Here is a 21,068-nt window from a genome sequence, read left to right on the forward strand (position 1 = left end):
TCATGCTTGTGAGATATTGTCAGAAGACATATAGATAGTCCTTAACCGTTCATTTAGCAACTAAAATTCAACAGTACTGAAAAAGTTTACTTATGACTGATCCTTGTTTTCATTTACGACCATGGCAGCATTCCCATTCAAAATTTGGATGCTTGGCAACCAGTATGTATTCACAACAGTTGCAGCATCTTGGGGTGATGTGATTGCTATTTGTGGGCTTCCCAGCTGGCTTCTGATAAACAGAGTCAAGGGGGAAGCTGGACTCACTTAACAACTGCAGTGATTTCCTTAACAGCTGTGGCAAAAGCAATCATAAAATCAGGTGTGATTTACTTAACAAATGCCTTGATTAGCAACAGAGATTCTGGACCCAATTGTGGTCATAGGTTGAAGACTGCTTGTACCTCCTAGGTCTCAGTAGATGCATTGTTCCAGGGATCTAGAGCAGGGGTCCCCAACCTGTGGGCCGCGGCCTGGTAGTGGGCCATGGCCTGCTGGCCACGGGACAGGCTGCCCAGTGTGAACCTGTGTGCGCATGCATCCCCTCACTTGCATTAGCACTGTGGCCACGGGATGTGAAAACAGGATGCCATGCCACAGGGTGCAAAAACAGCTGCTGCTGCGCCTCAGGGCGCAAAAATGGGATGCTGACACACCCCGGGGTGCAAAAACTTATTTTCCTCCTCTTCCATTTTCTGAAATGGAGTTCTAAATCCGGAGGGATTTATTGATATGTTCAAGCAAACTCAGTATCGAACATACCATGAAAATTAGCAACTTTTAATTTTTCTCTGTAGAGACCTTCCCTGCCCCCAGTGCCGATGGCGGGCTTAAGAACGGATGGTAAACAACTATACTTACACTCTTACTTATGTAACATAACCAGTTTTAGGCCAATTAGAAACGAATTCGATCGAAGCCAAGCCTTCGAATCTACAACCCGTGACACATTCCCTCCCTCGCCAGCCTTTTATGAATGAACTTTAGGCGCTCTTGGTTTTTTTTTTTTTTTTATGAATGAGAGTTCCAACGCTGAATGAATCTTGGAACATCTCAAGCTGATTGGCTCAAAGCGTTCAAACCACGCCTTATTCTTGCTGCTTGAGACTTGATTGGTTGGGCGTGTCCCAGCGAGCCTAGGGAATCCCCCCTCCTTTCTTTCATTCACAAAATCAATGAAACAAAGAGAAACAGAAAAGAGTCTGTTTCTGTGAAAGAGGAAACGACTGCGGGCTAGAGGCGGGAGCAACTCCACACGGCTCTGTTTTTTTCGTGAAGCAGTATATTCTTCTTGTTTGAAATCAGCTGCCTTGAGCTGGGGGCCAGCAGGAAAGACCTGAACTGACCCCCGCGTTTCCATTCTGAAGTGAGGTGAGGAAAAGATAAGTTTTCATAGAAACTCCTTTATTTCACGTACTTTTACAGAAGTTGCGGGAGGGGGGAAGAGGGAGACGAGGAGGAATATATATATATATATATTTAAAAGAGCCATGGGCCTAGTGGGTGCTGGGGAAACAGGACTGCTTTTGTAGAGAGAATCATGTAGCAAACATGGGCAAATAAGAAGATCTATAGGTTGAAGCCTAGGAGGAAAGGGCAGCTGAAACAAACAAGAGGGGTATCTGAAGCTGGAGATGTTTAAACCTAATCTTGTTCCTATTGCAAGGAAGTCTCACTGAGGTAAATGGGGCTTACTCCCCAATGCAAGATGTGAATAATGAAAATTGGCTTCTTGAACTTCTGAAGAGGAAAAAAACGGGCAGGAGTTATTGGTAAGATTTAAATGCCTGTCCAGTGGAATGGGCAAAGCAGAGGTTGAGGAAAGTGTAGAGGGAATTACAGGGCTAAAGGAGCCAAAAAATGAAATAATAATAATAATATCCAGGCACCCAGGAAAGGAGAAAGGGAAAGGATGATGCAGGATGATAGAGGGGTGAGAAGGTTTGTAGAGGACCTGAGTTTTGAAAGTAAATTTTGGGTTAAGGATGGCATCCATTCCTCCTTCATTAGACATTTCATTAAGCCATTCCTTGAAGTACATTGGATTCATCTTCAAGATAGCACGTGGCTCATGAAGACTGGAAATGTTGGGAGTTGTAATCCCAACAGATCTGAAAGCGTCAGGTTAAAGAACTTTCCTTCTGGAGGTGGCTGAGCAAAAAAAAAAAAGCACCTTTTCAGTTATGGCATTCCAGCAAGCAACAGTAACAGGAGGGTCAGGGAAAAGTGCCTTAGGAATCCGTTTAAGAGACCCTTCTTGTAGACGATGCTGCAAATTGCATGCAATAAGGAACTTACCACAAGTAGCATTTAAAAATCTTCTATCTATTGGTGCATTTTTTCTTCTTTGTTTACAGCTACCTGGTGGGTTTTTCGTGTGCCCTCCATGCCTTTGAGAAACTTGCTTCCATGACTGATGGGAGGATGAAAGGATATTTGGACCAGCAAGTGCCTTACACTTCTGCACAGGTGAATGAGAGTTTGCCCTTAAGGCTTTGGTTTTTTTCTGAGCAGTAGTTTGAGCACCGGGTACCCAGTGGTCTGTCTTATATTAACTTTAGTGCTGTTTGTCTACTTATAGAAACCAACAGGGAATGGAACTATGGACAGCAGAGCTGTGATGGCTTCACGGAGGAAATCCATGGACCCAGGTGTGCCCCATGTTCCAGATTCAGAAGGTTTGTGGGGGAGGGGGAGAGGGGTAGACATGGAGGGTATCTGAGACAATCCTGTTCCAGATTTATTCTAGCTTGAAACTTCAACCTGATTTGGGAATATAATGATATTCCAGGGCAACCGTGCTTCCTGTTTTGCAACAGGGAATAACAATTTATCATGGACCCAGATTCCCTAAGATTAATTAATGCCCAGTGCATCTACTAAAGACCATTTTTGGTTCTTTCATTTTGGATAACTGTGAAACACTTGAATAATTGAAAATGATGTTTCAGAAGCTGTACCTTTTTTCTTTGCATAGTCTTTGCCTGCAGTCTGGATGGAGAACACATCATAATTGCTGCAATGCTTACCTAACGAACAGGATAAGGAATTTTTTGAAATCATCTCTTTGATTTGGGAGGGCTACAGCTTGAGGATACAGATCTTTTTTACAGAACCCTCTTAATGTCAAGCAGCTATGTCTTGCTTCCATATTACAAAGTCTTTGGACCACAATTTAAGAGAATTCTCTTAAGAACTTCCATCTTCCTCACTGCTAGGCATATATAAAATATTTAAAAGGTTAACATTCTTTAGCCTGAATGTGGATAACATTTTTTGATGATTTCACTGGGGACAGAAATGCTTTTTCTTTTTTCTTTTAATCAGAGAAAATTTCTTCTTAACAGCTTTCAAATGAATCTTCCATAATTCTGCAGTGGCTAAGGCATTGGATGCTTGCAGGCTGCAAACTGCTTTCTGTTTTAGTGGGCCAGTTCTGAGAGCATGGATCAATTTAGAAAAATCAGTTTTACCTGATCAGCCTTTTTCCCCTGTGGGACTAATGCAATTGTGAAGAAATAGCTGTTGAGGCAAGCTCTCTTTTTATTACCTTTTAGGAGAGGACCTAAACAACATTTTTATTCAGGCTATAGTTGGATGTTTTAGGATTAGGATGTTTTAGGATTGGATAAAAAGCCCTGAATTTCAGAATGTAGTCTCTTACGAGTTGTTCCTGGTGGGGCTATTTTGGTTAAAGGTTTGGAACAAAACTATTTCATTTGTTTCATGACATCCTTAGATTATATTGGGCTTCTGTAATGGATTTGGGCCTCCTTGCTATTTTCCTTTAACCCAGTGTTCCTCAACTTTGGTAGCTTGAAGATGGATGGACCTCAACTCCAGCTTGCTTGCTATAGAATTCTGGAACTTGAAGTCCACCAGCTTCAAGCTACCAAGATTGAGAAATGCTGCCTGAACTGTTTCTTTCAAACATCAACCTTCTTCACTGCCCCAGAACTACTGTTCATTGTTATCACGCTCTGCTCCATTTCCTTGCAGATCTCTTCCTTGATCTAAACCAGTTCCAGGAAACATGGCTGACTGAAGGTAAGGCTGTCTTATGGATCTTCCTTTGTTTGCTGCCTCTTTCCTTGCCATGCCCATTATCATCATCATCATCATCATCATCATCATCATCATCATCATCTTTTAAGTATCTTTCCTTTTGCTTCCATCTGCTTTCCCTATAACTGAGCCTGAGTAAATTCAAGAATATGAATGGCATCATTGTGTTGGTATTTGCTTATGAAAGGAACTTGGCAAAGGACCTTCAAACTTTCCAGCCCTCTGGAGTGATGACTGTTGACAGCGGAGTTCTGCTCCCTCTTGCAAACCCATGGAGCCCCTCCCTGCTTTAAAGCTTTCGGAAAAAGGGTGGTTTAAAAATGGGATGTCTTAGAATCTTGTTGGTGTTCATTACTTTCTGTTCTTTCTTACTTCCATTTTGATCAACATTAACCTGGGATGAGAAACCTCAAATCTGCTCGTTCCCTAAGTGCCCAATTAAGAAACATGGTTAATTGCAGTTTGGAAATGGATTTTGTATTTTGTTCTTGCAAGTGTGGACCTAGGGACATGGCATTTTGAAAAGGTTACAGAGGCTATCTGTGTGTTTACTTAACATGTATTGTTCCTCTGCTTATCTGAAATTGGTGGTGCTCTCTGAAACCAGAGCAAAAATGGAGTAAAAGAGAGCAGCTAATCAGCAGTCAGATTTTTTTTAAAAAGTATATAATATGGAAGAAGGAATTCCATTGAAATGATTCATGTATATGTTCCTGTATAATTCTTTTTTTTAAAAGTTAAGTAAATACTTGTCAGCACAACTGATGCTGCAATACAGTTTAGTGATGGCTAGTCACAGTGTTGCTAACAATTTCTTGCAGTTCTGGTGCCTAAAAATTGAGAATTTGCTATTGTGATTGGGAAATGAATATCCTGAAACACTGCATTTATTTTATGCACTATTTTTTGAAAGTAAACTTCATGGTTTTAATGAAAAACTTGGAAGATCTCTATAACTCCAAATTGAGCCAACTTAAGCAAGAACGCATAATTATAGCATTTTATTTTCTAATCTTAGTATAAAATCCTAAGACCATGCTAATGCTATTGATAGCAAGAGGCAGGATATAGAATTGAAAACAGGCATTGGTACTCCTCAACTGGAATTATGGTCATAAGTCATGTTGGTCATTAAACAGATCACCATGTGACCATGCCCATTTTTACAACTTTTTTGGGGTCATTAAACAAACCCATTGTCTGCAATGTACCTTTTTTTGCCAGAAACTGGAATAAATGCTGCTTTCTGGCAAAACAAAAAGTTGTAAATCACGGTTACATGAGTGCAGGACATTGCAAACAGCTGTGAATGTTGGGTGGTTGCCGGAGTTTCAAATTCAGGCTGTAAGTCAGTCATAACTTCAAATGATTCCTAAGCGACCGGCTAGTAAGTCGAGGACTTCTTATACATAACCACAAAAACTAAATGCTTCCTTTCCTCCCTCTTTTCCTTAAAGGATCAAAACAAAAAACAAAAAACACTCAAATGTTTAGAACTGGATTTGAATTCTGAAATCGAAGATTTTCTGATGACAGCAAATCATTTAGAACACAGACAGGAAAAAATGAATTGTTATTTGTGGTTTCTTTCAGGCTACAATATCTTAAATGGAAAACATTTTTTTTCAAATCAAGACTTTCTTACACTTCATGGTGCATATTATTAGGGGTGGGAGCAGTTTGTTCTGTATTTTGAGACTTTATATATTTAGATTTGTTTATTCATATGGTTGCCCCTCTGACAACAATAAACTACCATTTAAACAATCTAAACTAAGGTTCCTAGAAATGCTACTCTGCCTCCCTCTGATATTCATCTTTTATGTTAAAAGATAGTTCAACAAAATAATGTTAATTCTCAAACCCCAGAAGTGTGGGATTTAAACTCCCCATTTACTTCCACCACAGCATGATTACTGGATTACCCTAGAAGGAGCCAAGTTGGTAACCAAGTTCTTTTATATCCCTTCATGAGAATATTAACCCTTTGGAACAGTTTGTTTCAGCAGCTCAGCAGTTTAAAAAAATAAATAAAATCAGGACTAATTTTCCGCAGACTAAAACAGAAGTTGCACCAAGTCGTTATCTTATTCATTGTGGCTTGCTGGAGAATTATCTTAAGTTTGTGGAACAAACAGGCCACATGGTTTACAACTGTAGTGGCTATACGATAGTCATATGAGTTATCTAGCCACACATATGCAAAGCTTAGAGCCAGTAAAATGAAACAGGATATGTATCCTGATGTATCCCTGGAATTCAGATCTAGATAAGTAAAAACAATTGCAAGTAAATTGAAGCAATTATGTGTTTGCATAATTGCTTCAGTCTAAGATTCTAAATGGATCTAGTGGAAGAGAGAGATTGCTCAACACCAATGTTTTTCAATCTCAACAATTTTAAAGCGTGTGGACTTAAACTCTCAGAATTCTCCAACCAGCATGCTGGCTGGAGAATTGTGAGAGTTGAAGCCTACATGTCATAACATTGTCGAGATGAACAAACATTGCTCTCTTTCCAAGGCCATTTAATATAAATCTTTCTTAAAAACTAACCTGTGAAAATAATGTTTGTCTACATTTTTAAGTTAATTGCTCAGGAAGAAAGGTTTTCTACAGTTAGCATGAAAATACAGACTACTTCATTTAAAAAAAATCCCTGGACTAGCACAGAAGGGCATGGAGGAATTTTCCTTTTTCACTAGCCGTTTCATTTTATTTTATTTTATTTTTGTTAGATTAATTTGCCGCGTGTCTCACTGTGGGGCTACTCTAAGTGGCTTATAATAATAAAAAGAAATGAAAAGAGTGCAAACAGAAGTAGGATAATAGAACAATAAAATAAACAAAGAATAAAACCACAATGAGAATGCAACAATATGATTACCCAAAAAGAAAGATAGATAGATAGATAGATAGATAGATAGATAGATAGATAGATAGATAGATAGATAGATAGATAGATAGATAGATAGAAAGCTGAGAATGGTGGGGGGGGGGGGGGGGGGGTAGAGTCTGCCTTTGACATTCAAAGCACTGGCCTGCAAGGGAGTTGCTGATCCTCTATAGTACTCAGAAGATTGCCTTACAATTTGAATAATCTTGCAGAAATTAAATTCTTGATCTATTGGGAAAGAGGCTGCAAACCTATTTAGGAATGATATGCCAGGGAGGACTACTGAAAGAATAAGAGGTATGTGTGATGGTAGTGGGACTGCTGGTCACAAGCCAAACCCATACTGAGCAATGGCTATGCTGTGACTGCTAGCTTTTGTCTCAGCGAAGTTGGAAAGAGGTAGTTTTATCTGTCTTTTTGTTCTGCTCTGACAACATCAAAAGATGTTTAAGGTGTGTAGACTTCAACTCCCAGAATTCTCCAACCAGCATGCTGGCGGGGTAATTGTGAGAATTGAAGTCCACAAGTCTTAACATTGTTGAGATGGACAAACATTGCTCTCTTTCCAAAGCCATTTAATAGAATGTTGAATAGAAGAGAATGTTGAGAGCTACTTTGGAGAATGCAGTGACTTAAATAATGGATACCATCTAGCCACTTCTTAAATGTGTCTTGTCCTGTTGGCTTCCCAAACTGAGCCAAGCATGTTAATGAAGTGGGTTGTGTGGTCCAGGATGGGTGGGTGGTAGAATGTGTGGGAATTTTATCTGAGATTATAATTGTTTATCCTCATAAAAGGCATGCATAGCAGAAGTTGGATTCTTTACTTGAATTTAGATGGGTGTGCTAAAGACTCTGAAACTATCTCTGCATGAGCTTGAGGCTTTATTTTATCTAAAATAAAAGAAGTGTAAAATTTATTATGTAATTTTACATAATATAAAGTTGCAATTGGTTGGAATTAAGAATAATCTAATCCAAGGCTTCTCTAGCAATGGTCAAATTCTCTGAAAATTTACAGGGAGGACATGATGGACAGAAAGATTCCCCATTGCTTGCTTCCAGTTTTTGATCAAAGGTAAAAGGGCTGTAGCCACTGATATTTTCCATGAATTATTCCATGTATAATTTGAGCCTTCATTGAACAGATAAAGCATTTAGTTATATCCCACCTGTATTATTTTTATAAACAACTCAAAATGGCAAACATGTCTAATAATCCTCTTTCCTGCTATTTTCCCACAACGGCAACCCTGTGAGGTGGGTTGGGCTGAGAGAGAGTGACTGGCTCTCATGGCTAAGGCTGGACTAGAATTCAGTCTCCCGGTTTCTAGCCTGGTGCCTTAATCACTAGACTAGACTGGCTGATATCCCATGGGGATGATTGGTCTAATCCCTGTGCCCCAAACACAAATATTTTACCAATAGTTTATGCAGCTGTGATCATCTTATCTCTGAAAAAAATTGCATTTGTTTAACAAACTACGCATTACACTTCGGATGAAAAGGTCTTGACAGCTTTTTATCCCTTGCATGATGGCATTAGCAGAAAGAGGATAACTGTGTATTGGAAAATAGTTGAAGAAAGAAGGCGATATTTAATCTATGTAGTTTTTCTCCCCTCCCCCCCTCAGCTGTGTTTTCATTCTGCTGGTGTATCTTGCCCATTTATCTTGCAAAAATCATCTTGGAGACCAATGGGAGTAAAAACAGCTGTGAATAAAAGAACTATTGGCAAGAAGGAAAGAGTTAAACATTACTTCCTTTCCTTAGAAAATCCAGCTTTTCTGCGAAGCCTATGGCTTCTTTTCTTAATCCTCTACTTTATTGTAGATTTCCTTAATATGTTGCTTTTTTAGAGTATGACTCCTATCAGCCCCAGCCAACTGATTAATGATCTTGGGTGATGGGAATTCAATGTTTTGGGAGGTACAGATTTCCCTACAGCAGGTTAAGTGATATGTGTATAAATAGTGCTATATAAATAAAAATAATTCCCCTTTCTGCTAGAATATAATGCAAAAGAGGACAGACTGTCTGGGATTCACCATAATACAATGGTAATTTTGTCCCTTGATCAGAAAGGGCTTAATATTGAGATCATTTTTAAAACTTGTTCTGCACTCCTTCAGTGCTTAACATTATGTTTTGCTCTCTAGTAAATGTATTTCAGCATTGCAGTTTTAATTGGCTCCAATCCAGAGTCTCTTTGAGGTTAGTAAATGATTTAACAATAAATCATTCAGTAGAATATATAATAAATACGATATGCCATTCAAAAGGCTGACCACATTTTATTCCAATATTGTTCTTTGATATAGAAAATTAAACTTAATGGATCATATTCCATAGAAATTATGACAGTATTATGAGAATATGTGCAGCAGTAATGTTTTGAAGCATTGGCTGAAATCATACATTACACTAAAAGTACGGTTTGTTTAAGCATGGTTTAATTAATAAAAATGGATGTGCTCACAGATCTTAAAACCAAGCCAAATAACCTATATTACAGCTTAGAATAATATGTGAATGCAGCCATTGTTTTAAGTCAACTTTGTTAATTGCAAGTAAGATTCAAATGCAATTAATGTAAGCTGGAGAGAAACTAGAAATTTAATGAGGTGGATGATGAAACTTAATTGGGAAAGGATTCAATTTATAAAATCATTGTTAATGATTTCTCTGCTTTCTCAGGGTTTTTGTAGAAGTGGCTGTGGAATTCTGGAGTAGAAGTCCTGACTGGTTACCAATCAATGGGTACTAAGTCATGATTTATTTATCCATGTTAATTGAATAACTGTATTTGGTAACATATAAGGCATACAATTCAGGGGTAGTCAACCTTGGCTCTTTTATGACTCGTGGACTTCAACTCCCAGAATTCCTGAGCCACCTGTGCCTATGTGTAAATCTTCTATAAAATACCTGCTAATATAAGTTTTTTTTTCAAGGAAGATCTGATGAGTTTTTGTTTGGCTTATTTGGAATGTTTTTTCCAAACCTGGTTGCAACAAGGCATAAAAATATTTTTTTAAATCTCAGCTAGAGATATTTCTTTCACAAAATAAGAGCTTTGGTTACATTCACTTACTGCCACATGTCAGAATTTTTAGGATTAATGGCCCAGTAGTCTTGGGCATATAACCATAATTGAGTCTGGAATTAATAAAGTGCACTGATCATTTTATGATATTTGGGGGGGGGGGGTTGATCATAAAGTGAACAGGATGGTTGTTAAGTAAGCACAATGGACATTAAACAAACTCATTATACCCACTGAACATCTTTTGCCAGAAACCAGAAAAAAAAACATTGGTTTCTTGCAAAAAATATGATAAACTGCAGTCATGTGGACATGAAATGCTACAAATATTGACAAATGCAGACCGGTTATCAAGTGCCTAAAATGTGATCATGTGATTATTGGGTGGCTGTTGGAACGTTGAAACCGGGTTGTAAATAGCTCTGGGAAGGTCCATCATAACGTTGACCTGTAGTAAGTCCAGGACTACCTGTACATTAATCTACAATGAGTATACCATGCCAACCCCAAAACAAACAGTGCTATAGCTCAACCCCCAGCCATTCTGTCTGGGGAAAAGGCTGACATTTGAAACTGCTATGATGAAAAACAATACCATGGAAAGACCTGAATTAGAAGTTTGGGTAGGATTGGTAAGCAATCACATAAATATGCTATTATGAATATATTTCTCTCTACTCTTGATTTTGGTATCTAGTGCAGATCTTGTCCACTATTTTCCCCCTCTTAGGACTTCTTCAAAAGCAGATTCTGCAGAGAAAAAGATTGCTTCTAAGGAAAAGTTTGGATTTAGTAAACTATATTTTTCTCCTTTCTTTTATTAAGAATAATGATGTTTCGTTTCAAGGTGTTTCTAAAGAATCTTTTGCTGAGGGGGCCACATCTGAGCAATAATTGGATGGTGTAATTTCAAAAGAGAGATTACCATTTTCTGCTTCATCTTAGGCAGTTTAGTGGGCAGTCTTTTGTATAACCTGAATAATTTCCAGCATCTATTAAAACCTAATTAGAATGTCTATTACCACCTCCTTTGTTTCATTAAAAGCTGTAACAAAAGGCTGTGATTTCACTGTTGTTCTGTTATTTTCTCCTTTTTAGTCCCTCCCCTCCCATTTGTTTAACTTCTAAATTGTGCTTCCTCACTCAGACTTGAGCAATACTTCTATTTTTTCCTCCATTTATTTAGAACACTTTTATCTAACTCACCTTCTCCAAGCCATCATAGTTTTCTTTGACTGAGGCATTAGTTTTAAACAATAGAGGAGTCACAGGAGCTAGGTTTGCACATAATGTTAAATTGGAAATAAACTTCCTGAGTTAATTTACTTATTTCAGTCCTCTCTTTGTTCTGTGAAGCTTGAGGGATAGTTATTTTCAGTAGGAAGTAACTGTGGCACTCCAGATGTTGCTAACTACTAGAATACTCCCAGCATCCATTGCTATTGGCACTACTTCCAAGGGAGTTGTAGCTGAGAACATCTGTCTCTTAAATCTTACCCAAGATCAGCTAATGAACTGAAGGATGGCATGATTTGAACCTCAGTTTTCCCCGTTTCACTCCAGCACTCCCCCCACCCATTTAGTTAAAAGTAGGGCAGCCATATCTTGATTCTAAAATCAAGATAAGTACTAGTGTCAACAAACAGAGGTAGGAGAGATTCCTGAGATTTTAGAATCAGGAGTGCTGGGCCTTTCTTCTGTATTGTTTCCTCAGCTTAATAGCTACCTACCTGCTAGCTAATATGAATGAGATGGAAATTGTAGAGTTCAGTTTAACCATCCCCCACTCCTGGGAGGGGAGGACATGAGAAAAAAAAAGGTGATGAAATGATGTTGAATAAAATCTAAAGAGAAATATTCCCTGATGTTAATGGAACAAGGGCAAGATAAAAATGGAACAAAATGGCTATTTTGGGAAGGCTTACTTAATGGACACAATTCAGATCTCCTGTGGCACATTTGCTATGGCTTTCATACCTTCTGCTGCTTCAATTTCTAGGAAACAATTTTTCCTCCACAAAATTCAGAGCCAGGTTGGAATGGGCAAGTGTATCACTTTTAGCTTAGTGCCATGTGGAAGACATTAGCAAGTGCCAACATCTTGGAAAATTTGAGGGTTCTATTTATATTATGCCGGCAGGAAATAAAGAGTAGACAGTCTGAGAGTGTAATGACTGGAGGAGGGAGACAGCCAGACAGAGACTATTGAGGATTTAAAGGGCAAGCAAAACTTAGCAAGTGGTGATTCTTTTTTAAATAAAACATATTGTTTCAAAGTAATGTTACATACAGCTTTACCCAACATCCATTATGGGTTAAATTACAATAGATCGGTTGGGATTATGGGTGCGGCATGGTAATTTATTTCAAGGACCCCACGCTGTGAAATATATATATACACAAACACACACAATCTGTTATAAGCTGCAGTGCTTTGGATAGATGTTTTATACCCCTAGTATTAGCACTGCATGTGGTTGTTGATTTAGCTTACTATTTTTTTCCATAGGATTGTTTTTAATGAGAAGCTGTCATATTACAAAGCATCAGGTTTTAGCTTCATCGTGATTTCCAGATATGCTTCTGGATCCCACATGGATCCCATTAAGACCCCACGTGCCCAGCCATGCTCACAGTGGGAGCCATTTTGTGACATGCCACGCTCACTTAATTCTATGGAGTCCTTGGTGCTGTGTGAACTTAATTGTTTTCTTGCAGAAAATTTCTTACTGGAATTAAAAATGTTCTGGAGTTAGTATGTTGCTAATTAATCATACCTAATCAAATATATTGTATATATTCTTTCACATCAAAAGACTAAGTCACTATTAAACCTGAAATAATATTGAGAATTGGGAATCATTGTCATCACTGAATGGGATTATACATACGGTAATAGGTTTGGTCCATATGGCCCTGGCTGGGGAATTCTGGGAGTTGAAGTCCACACATCTTCAAACTGCCAAAGCTGAGAAACACTGCTTTAATTTGATCCTATAATCTTTAATTTCACTCTTCACTTTAAACAATAAATTGATTAATACTGGCAAGCAGGTTGTTGGAGTACATGAGTGTTTAGATTTTCCTCAAAATGACTGAGAGCTTTCTCTCCCCAACTTATTCATTCTGCACCAGCCATGAAGAAAAATCCAAGTACTAAAACATTGTTTTAAACTTATTTTTGCTCTGTTTAGCCTTTTGGCACTTCTAAACAGCAAAAATCCCTTGATGGGAATTTTTTTATTCATCAGAATGTTTTCTCTAGTATGGATAAATAACAGACAAGGAAAGATTGATGCAGTGAGATAAACTCTGGAAACTGAATTGCAGATCTGAGTTATTCCCAAATGTTTTATACTGTCATGGGGACATATGTGGTGGTGGTTGGGAGCTTTGGGGAGTGATGAAACTATACAAATAGTGAAATAATAAATTTCAATATTTAATTAACATTGAGTCAATTAATTGATTTTAATATTCCAGTAACCAGCAGACTACCATAAAGATAGATTTTCTCCATGATAATCTGCCCCTCACTTGAATTTTTGGATCTTTCAATAATATATCCATCACCACTGTAACTGAGTCATCCATCTTGCTATTGGTTATCCTCCTCTGTTTCCTTCCACCTTTCCTAATGTTAAGAACTTTCTCCAGAATGCACATACATGCACCTGTCCATTTACTTGTAAAAAGATTTCAGATTATCCTTTTCATGACATTTCTGTTATTACGAGACCAAAAAATTTAGCTCTTTTGTATGCCTTATTATATCATCTATTTGGGTAGAGATCCCAGACATGCAGAAGATTTAAGATTTCTGAGCTAGAAGAGTTTTGCAATGAAGAATGGAAAAAATGATGAGAAGCAAAAATAAAAAGAGTTATAGCTGATTAAAGAAAATGTTTCAAGCATTATTTTTGCCAAAAGACATATAATATGTAGTGATTGGAAGGATGTCCAAACTTTTGCACCCATCTGTATTCATTCTTCATTTATTCTGAATATGCAAAACAACTGCACATAAAAAATAAGCATGCACCCAAATTTGCAGAAAGATTCATTGCTTAACTTTATATGGAGACTGTGTCAGGTTTTGTTTGCTTATAGATTTATTGGTACATGCAAATTGCAAATTGGTACATGCAAAGTGTGTATAAATTTTTGCATGTAACCATACATAATACATTTTAAATAAATCCTTAAAAAATCTATTAAGAAAAAAAATTAAGACACAGTACTTGAGAGTTTTTTCTGCACCTACAGGAAAGAGGCTGATGTCTAATGGAAGAATGCCACAAATGTGTGAGGCCTTGCTAACTTATCAAATTTATGCAAAAAAATGCAGTAGAGTTAACTCTATAGAGTTATGCTGACCTAAATTGGAGGAAATGGTTAGTATGGTTAATGCAAGTCAACAACTGCTGTTGATCTTAGTCCAAAAAGACCAAACAAGAAGTTATAAATCACAAATTCCCTGATAAGAAAATGGAATTGCATTTTTCTTTCAAGCAGAGGGAAAATGTTAGTATAGGAATAAAATTCATTTTTTTGCTTCAAGATAATCGGTTTCTATGTCTGTGTACGCTATGACTGATTTAATAAATAATGCAACTCTAAGATATTTATTGGGTTCTTGGTGTGTTTTCTTGGCCAGTTTTTTTTCTTGCAAACATTTTATTACTAGGCAAGATAACAAAAGTAATGAGAACATTAGGAAACCAATAATTTTCTCTGAGCTACTTATATTTGCAATTACTACCATTCTGGCATATTTATTTGGAAATAAGTCTGGGTATGTTTAGTAGAATTTTCTTTAAAATGTAAATACATGTGATTAACATTATAATTTTTCTTGATGTGTTGCCTTTCTAACAAATGTCTGTGCAATCAACATTAAGTAAGTGTAGTTCCAACACATTCCATGCAGATAATAGTTTTGCTGCTGATCTGAAAAATGGCAGATCTGAAAAAGTATCCAGAAAAGAATTATAATGATGATAAATACTCTAGGTATACAAATTGGCTGATTCTACAGATATTGCTAAATTATCAAATGGTCAGTATGATTCTGATTGGCATGGTTTATAACCCATTCAGCATATAGTTATGCTGAATGTTGCTTTTGTGTCTTTGCCAATAAACCACAATTAAGTCACTTCACAGCTTAGCTGGATATGTATGGTCCTTTGGATGAATAAGAAAAATAAAACCTTTGATCTCTTTGGTATTGCTTAATCTGCCATCCTTCTCTGAGCTTCCTTTGTTAGGATTTCATTGTGATCCAGATCATTTGGTGTGATTTATGAGGACTAGGGAATTAGGGAATCTCTCTTGAGCTGTGGTGTGCAATAGATGTGCCTATTTTAACTAGATCTTAAGTGTTAAGAGGCCAGTATTGCACCATGAAAAGAGGAAAATACTCTTGAAATAAAAAGCTAAGTCTGCTCATTTGCTAATGGCAATTCTACTGGGGGAGAGATTACGCAGACAAGGTTGCAGTCCCAAGAGAGAAACTCCCTCCTGTTTCTTGGCAGTGATTTATTCCCATCTCATACAAAGGCAGCATTTTTCCTCCACTATTCTTTCTTTCATTTGTGCGTGCATATGTGTATTTTAAACAAACCTTTTGCAGGATGCCAAATATTACTTATCTTCCTCCATTACAATTTGCAGCACAGGTTCCAGACAGTGACGAGCAATTTGTGCCTGACTTCCATTCAGAGAACTGTGAGTCTTGCAACTGGGGAGATGGAGAGGTGGGAAGGTCATGCTTTGATGGGGAAGAAGATGAAAAGTACCCAAACATGATCCCAACGTCTGAAATGCCACCATCTGATCCTTCATGCTGAAATAGCCAGAAATAGCAGAAAAAATAATCCTGGCCACATTTTTTGATTCTCCCCATGATACTTCTTCTACTTAATCTGCTTGTTGAACATTGCTCATTTTGATATTTCTACTCTTGATTTGTTCCTGCTGAATATTTTATTTTAAAACTTTGTTTTTTGGAAACATATTTGTGATAGTTGGAAGTTTTGTATCCTGTCAGATAACTTGTTAATATTTGACATTCAGTTATTGAAAATAGGGAGGATCCTTAAGACTTCTCTTGAGGGGCCACACTCCATAGCTAAAAGCCTCTGATTTCTGCTTTCAAATTGCTCCATTAATGGATCTAGCCATCTAGGAATGTTATGGGAATATTTTGGAACACAGCATGGAATCTGGACACAGAAATTTCTCTACATGTCTAAAACATGAAACAAAAGCGATACTTGGCATGATTTACTTTTCGTCTGTTGTTTTTAGTAGGAGTGAAACACAAAATAAATGTCCTTTCTATACTCTACCCTTTATGAGATAACAAACCTTAGGTAGAGGCCATTCACTGTCACCAATTTCCCTTGCAGGATAGTTTTTATATCCTGAACATTATTTACTTGCAAACTCAATAATATAATCATTTTAATTGCTTTAAAAAAGCTGGAGGACAGTGTTTTATTTATCTGAGGGGCCTCTTCCTGCCTAGATACCCTTCCTTTGCAATTATAAATCAAAATGAACATTTCTAGTCCTTTTGGTTTTGGAAATTTAAGGTTATATTATGAACAACATTCATGAACAACAAAATTCTCTTAAGAGAATTTTTATTCCCAAAACCAGAAAATATGGGATGTAACTAAAAAGATGACTCCTATTTTTCTTCATTATTAATTCAGTGGAAAGTACCTGAATAGCTTCAATGAATTTTCCCCCCTGTACATTTCCCTGTATTCTGTTAATTCATCCTCACCTTCTTCTCTAGCATGCACTTTAGCATGGAGTCCTGGCCTGGACAAGTTCCTGCAGTTGTCTTGGCAACTGCAGGAAGTGGTTTGCCATTAAGTCTTTCTTGGACTGAGAGAGAGTGACTGGCTCAAGATCCCCACACTGGGTTCATGGTTCATGGTTCATGGCAGGCCTAGAACTCATGGCCTCCTGGTTCCTAGCCTGATGCCTAAATCACTGCCCCAAACTGACTCTCCCTTACCTTTAGCCTAGCATATTTTCACTGCAAACCCTTTGTGACCCTAGGCCTGCATTCCATATTAGGCTTAGGTTACTGTTCTCTTCTGTTGTGTCTGCAGTACTGTTGCTGCTAGTAATGCCATAATGCTATAATTCTAATTTTATTTAAAAGCATTTCTTACATTTTTAGATTAGATTGGATCCTGATTTGGGAATATGTGACTGCAATTAAATGTGACTGACTACCTGTAAATTATGATTCAGTTCAATGAGTATAGTCTAAGGGTTTTATGAACACAGGAGACTAAGCAGAATTTTTAACAATCAAATTGTAATGATCCAAATCCAATCAAATACAAACTAAACACATTATGGCAGCAGTTAGTCACCTTTGCAGGCCTTTAGATGCCATTACATAATCTCGTTTGAAAGGCCAACCACACTCACAAAATCACCCAGATCTTATGAAATTTCAGCTGCCTCAATGCAAGATCTGGGCAGATTCTGCTATTATTTTTTTTATTAAATTAAAGAAATGTTCTAATTTTGAGGAGATGTAGGTATAGGCAAGGCAAGGGCATCTGTGGGGAGGAAGAAAAATAATCAAGATGAAGACCAGGAACCCATAATTAACCCACCCCCTTTTTTATGTAACTTGTGCTTGATGCACTAAAAGAGAAATGGATTTCTATGATATGGTGATTCTTCCTTGATTAAAATGTTCTTGATAGGAAGTAAATGACAAAAATACTTAAAAGTCATAGAAAAGAATATTCCTCTCATAGTTTCTCATAGAAACTTCTAGAACATCATAGAAATTCATGGAAGAGAATCTAATGGCTGACTCAGTATGCATCCAACCAAAGTGAGCATTAGAAGAAAGAGGCATGAAAGTTTGTTAGATGATTCTCGGTCATTCACCATCTCATAACCTGTCCTTTACAGGGTTAATTCTGTGGGCAAAAATTAGAAGACAGATAGCTGTGTGCAGCTCCTTTTGAAAGGTCAGGTTGTAAATCTACATTTAATGAACAAGCACAACATTCCAAGGATTTTCTCAGATGGAACTGAGATGATCTAATCTAAATAATTGTTGAAACAGAGGGATGGAGCTGCATGAAATATAGAAACTGCCTTATTTCATATAGAACAATTTTAGCAAACTATTGCCTATCTGGACTGGAATCTGACTCTTAGGCTATTTTCATAATCAATTTATGGATTCTCAAGCAAGAAGTTTAAATCTGGGACTTTTGCATGCTAAGAATGTCCTCTTGTACAAAGTCCTATCTCAGATTCCTTTGTAGCTAGGCTCTGCAAATATAATTCCGATGCAGGTTAAAACACCTCTTCCCTCCCCCCCTTTTCAAATCAGAGGGAACATCTAGTTCTCAGTTGCCTCTTTGGGATTGGGAGGGGAGGGAAGTCCTTGTCCTCTTGTTATGCTTGGCTGATGCAAACTCAGACTGATGTCCTTACTCTCCTTTTTTCTCCCCCACCCAGTAGCCCTTCACAGTCCTCCAGCTAAGATAAAAAAGGAACCACAAAGCCCATGTGTGGATGCTTCCAGTTCCTGCAGACACAGACAGCCTTTTCATTACCAACCCAGAGAGCAATGCTTATATGCCAGGTAATGCCGCTAGTGAGCAAATGCTGTCCTGATCACCTTGTGTTCCTGCAGTCATGAGTATTTGTCTTCTGTTAGGAATTGCCAAGAAAGCTAAGTAGAGGTTCCCTGCAGATATGGCTGGTTCAAGCAAGTTTGAGAAAAAGGCCAAGGCATGCAGAAGTCAACTGTAGCCAAACACCAAGCCTTACAACACTGTATTATCCAATAACTCACCACTATCTTGCATATTTTGAAGCTAAGAAAAACCTGGTGTCCATACTGGTTAGCAACTTAATATGTTGGGAGTGCTGATTGCTTGATAAATAATCAATATCAAGTCTATCCCACCCTCCCACCAGAGAGTATCAGTATCACCTAAATATAGGAATTTATCCATTAGCCATCAAATTAACTCTGATCATATAAATACAGTTATTGAAAAGGGATCAGTGGTGTAAAAGTAACGAATTGGGTGTTTGGCAATTCAGAAAAGTAAAATAAAACTATTAAAATTGTGTTTGGGGGGATGAAATGAGAAGTGTCAAAGGGACTAGGTGAAGTTAGATGATCAAGCTTCTGCTATAAAAAATTAACGAAGAAGGGCTCTTGGACATGTTATAAGTAGTATTTGCTATCAGTTCTTGGCTCAACAGTACACAATCTTTTATTCTTCAGTTTGCAGGTTGATTAGAATAGAATGCATAAAGACTCTGCATGTTTTAGAACCAATTCAAAAGAAGTGCTTTGGACCCCACAGATGCATAGCACCTCTTGACTAATAATTAAAGCATCCTGAATTTTCTCAAATATCTGTATGGACCTGAAAAAAAAAACCACCACTAATTTTAAGGCATCAGTGATTTGTGATTCTTAAATTCTTTTTTCTGGATTGCATGGAATCTTGAACAAGAATCAGTGTGTAGTGATGTATAGCCAAAAGGTGCTAGGAGTTTATGCAAGGTCTGAAGCCCTTCATCATTTTCACAACCTGCAGAGTTTTAATTTGCATTTTTATTCTAAACTGGGCAGACTGCCTCTGGAGCATACGTTCAATTCTGAACACTTTTAAAAAAGCACATACAAAATCTATGCAGATGGGGAGTTACTGCTGAAATCATTGAGTAAGTTTAATTTGGAGAGATGATTGAAAAAGACATATGATAATGATTCATTTTATCCTGCGAGTTTTAAATGATAGAGCAAAATTATCTGCTGCCAGAAGGGGTGCAGGGGATGGGAACTGGGAATCTTGACACACTGTTGGGAGAAGCATGAGCTAGTCAGTAGAGAAAACAAAGCTGCCTAAGAGAGGTGATGAACATTCTTCGGCTTGGAAGTATTGAAGCAGAGGTCAAATGTGCATCTGGCAGTGATGTTGCATTGAGCATAGGAGATGGCTAGATGAACTCCAAGATGCATTCCAATGTTATGATTCAAATGAAAATAATAGGCAAATAATGTTGAATGCTAGTTGCCTTCATTCAGCAAGAGGTTAATATATGATAACATCAGGCTGGAAGAATGGAGGGACCCTGATTAATTGTGGCCCAAGAATCACCAACTGTTTTGTTGTCCATTGTGACAAATTCTCCAGGATCCACACCTGCCTGATTCACACTTTGATTTATCCACTGCAAGGCCTTCTTTTTTGGTTGATTCTCTCTTTTTGATCCAGCTGGACCAAAACTTTAGATGGAGCTTTCCAGATTCAGGGAGTATAAGTAAATGAGAACCCATAGCCAGAAATGAGCAAGTCTCATCCTTACAACTCCCTTTCTCCACCTCTGAATTCAGCTGTGGAGGCAGCTGAGTGGGTTAGCTGGCATATTCTGGTTGTTTTCATCCAACATGCTTAACCAGTTTCCTAAATTAACCCATTTTCTGAATTTGTTTGCCATATTGAATCATAAATTATCAACTGGACTGGAAAACACAATAAGCCACCAAAATAGATTGACACAAACCTTTAAAAAGCACGACCAAGGTGTCAAGCCTAGCCTAAAATACAGTTGTTAGGTATTTATTTAATTTGATTAAACATTTATTTGGACAAATCTTCTGTGTAGGAATGCAAAAGAAACAGATGTAGGGTAAATCTTCAAAGTCATACTCCTTATTAAGTACCAGGCAGTATCTCAGTGTTGTATATGATAGTGGAGGTACCTAAAATAAATAAATAAAATTTGAAAAACAGCTCCAAATGTTGTTGTTCCTGTCCAATCAAGTGTTTCCTCTTTGGAATACTATTGTGGATGATCTCTAATGTTTGTGTTAAGATGCTGGTGGGTGGAGATGATTGCTTCAGCCTCTCACATTATCTCTCCAATCTTAAAATCCTTGTTGATTCTTTGTTCCATTGACATCCTCTACTTGCCCTTTAGGCCAAGTATGCAGTTTTAGTGTAGATTTCCCATGAACCAGGGAAAAATCTGTCACTGAGTC

General features: G+C 37.6%; 1 protein-coding gene across 1 annotated transcript in view; it reads left to right on the plus strand.

The window, feature by feature from the left end:
• Positions 1–2,395: 2,395 nt before the first annotated feature.
• Positions 2,396–21,068, plus strand: part of ETV4 (ETS variant 4) — a 29,231-nt gene continuing 10,558 nt past the window's right edge. Inside the window, exons 1-5 of the mRNA XM_015810466.1 lie at positions 2,396–2,469; positions 2,582–2,678; positions 4,000–4,047; positions 15,683–15,736; positions 18,521–18,647. Of these exons, the coding sequence (XP_015665952.1) occupies positions 2,410–2,469; positions 2,582–2,678; positions 4,000–4,047; positions 15,683–15,736; positions 18,521–18,647 (386 nt within the window). The 5' untranslated portion in view covers positions 2,396–2,409. The remainder of the gene's footprint in view (positions 2,470–2,581; positions 2,679–3,999; positions 4,048–15,682; positions 15,737–18,520; positions 18,648–21,068) is intronic.

This window comes from Protobothrops mucrosquamatus, unplaced genomic scaffold, assembly GCF_001527695.2.
Source record: "Protobothrops mucrosquamatus isolate PMUCROS unplaced genomic scaffold, P.Mucros_1.0 scaffold10, whole genome shotgun sequence".
Classification (NCBI taxonomy): domain Eukaryota; kingdom Metazoa; phylum Chordata; class Lepidosauria; order Squamata; family Viperidae; genus Protobothrops; species Protobothrops mucrosquamatus.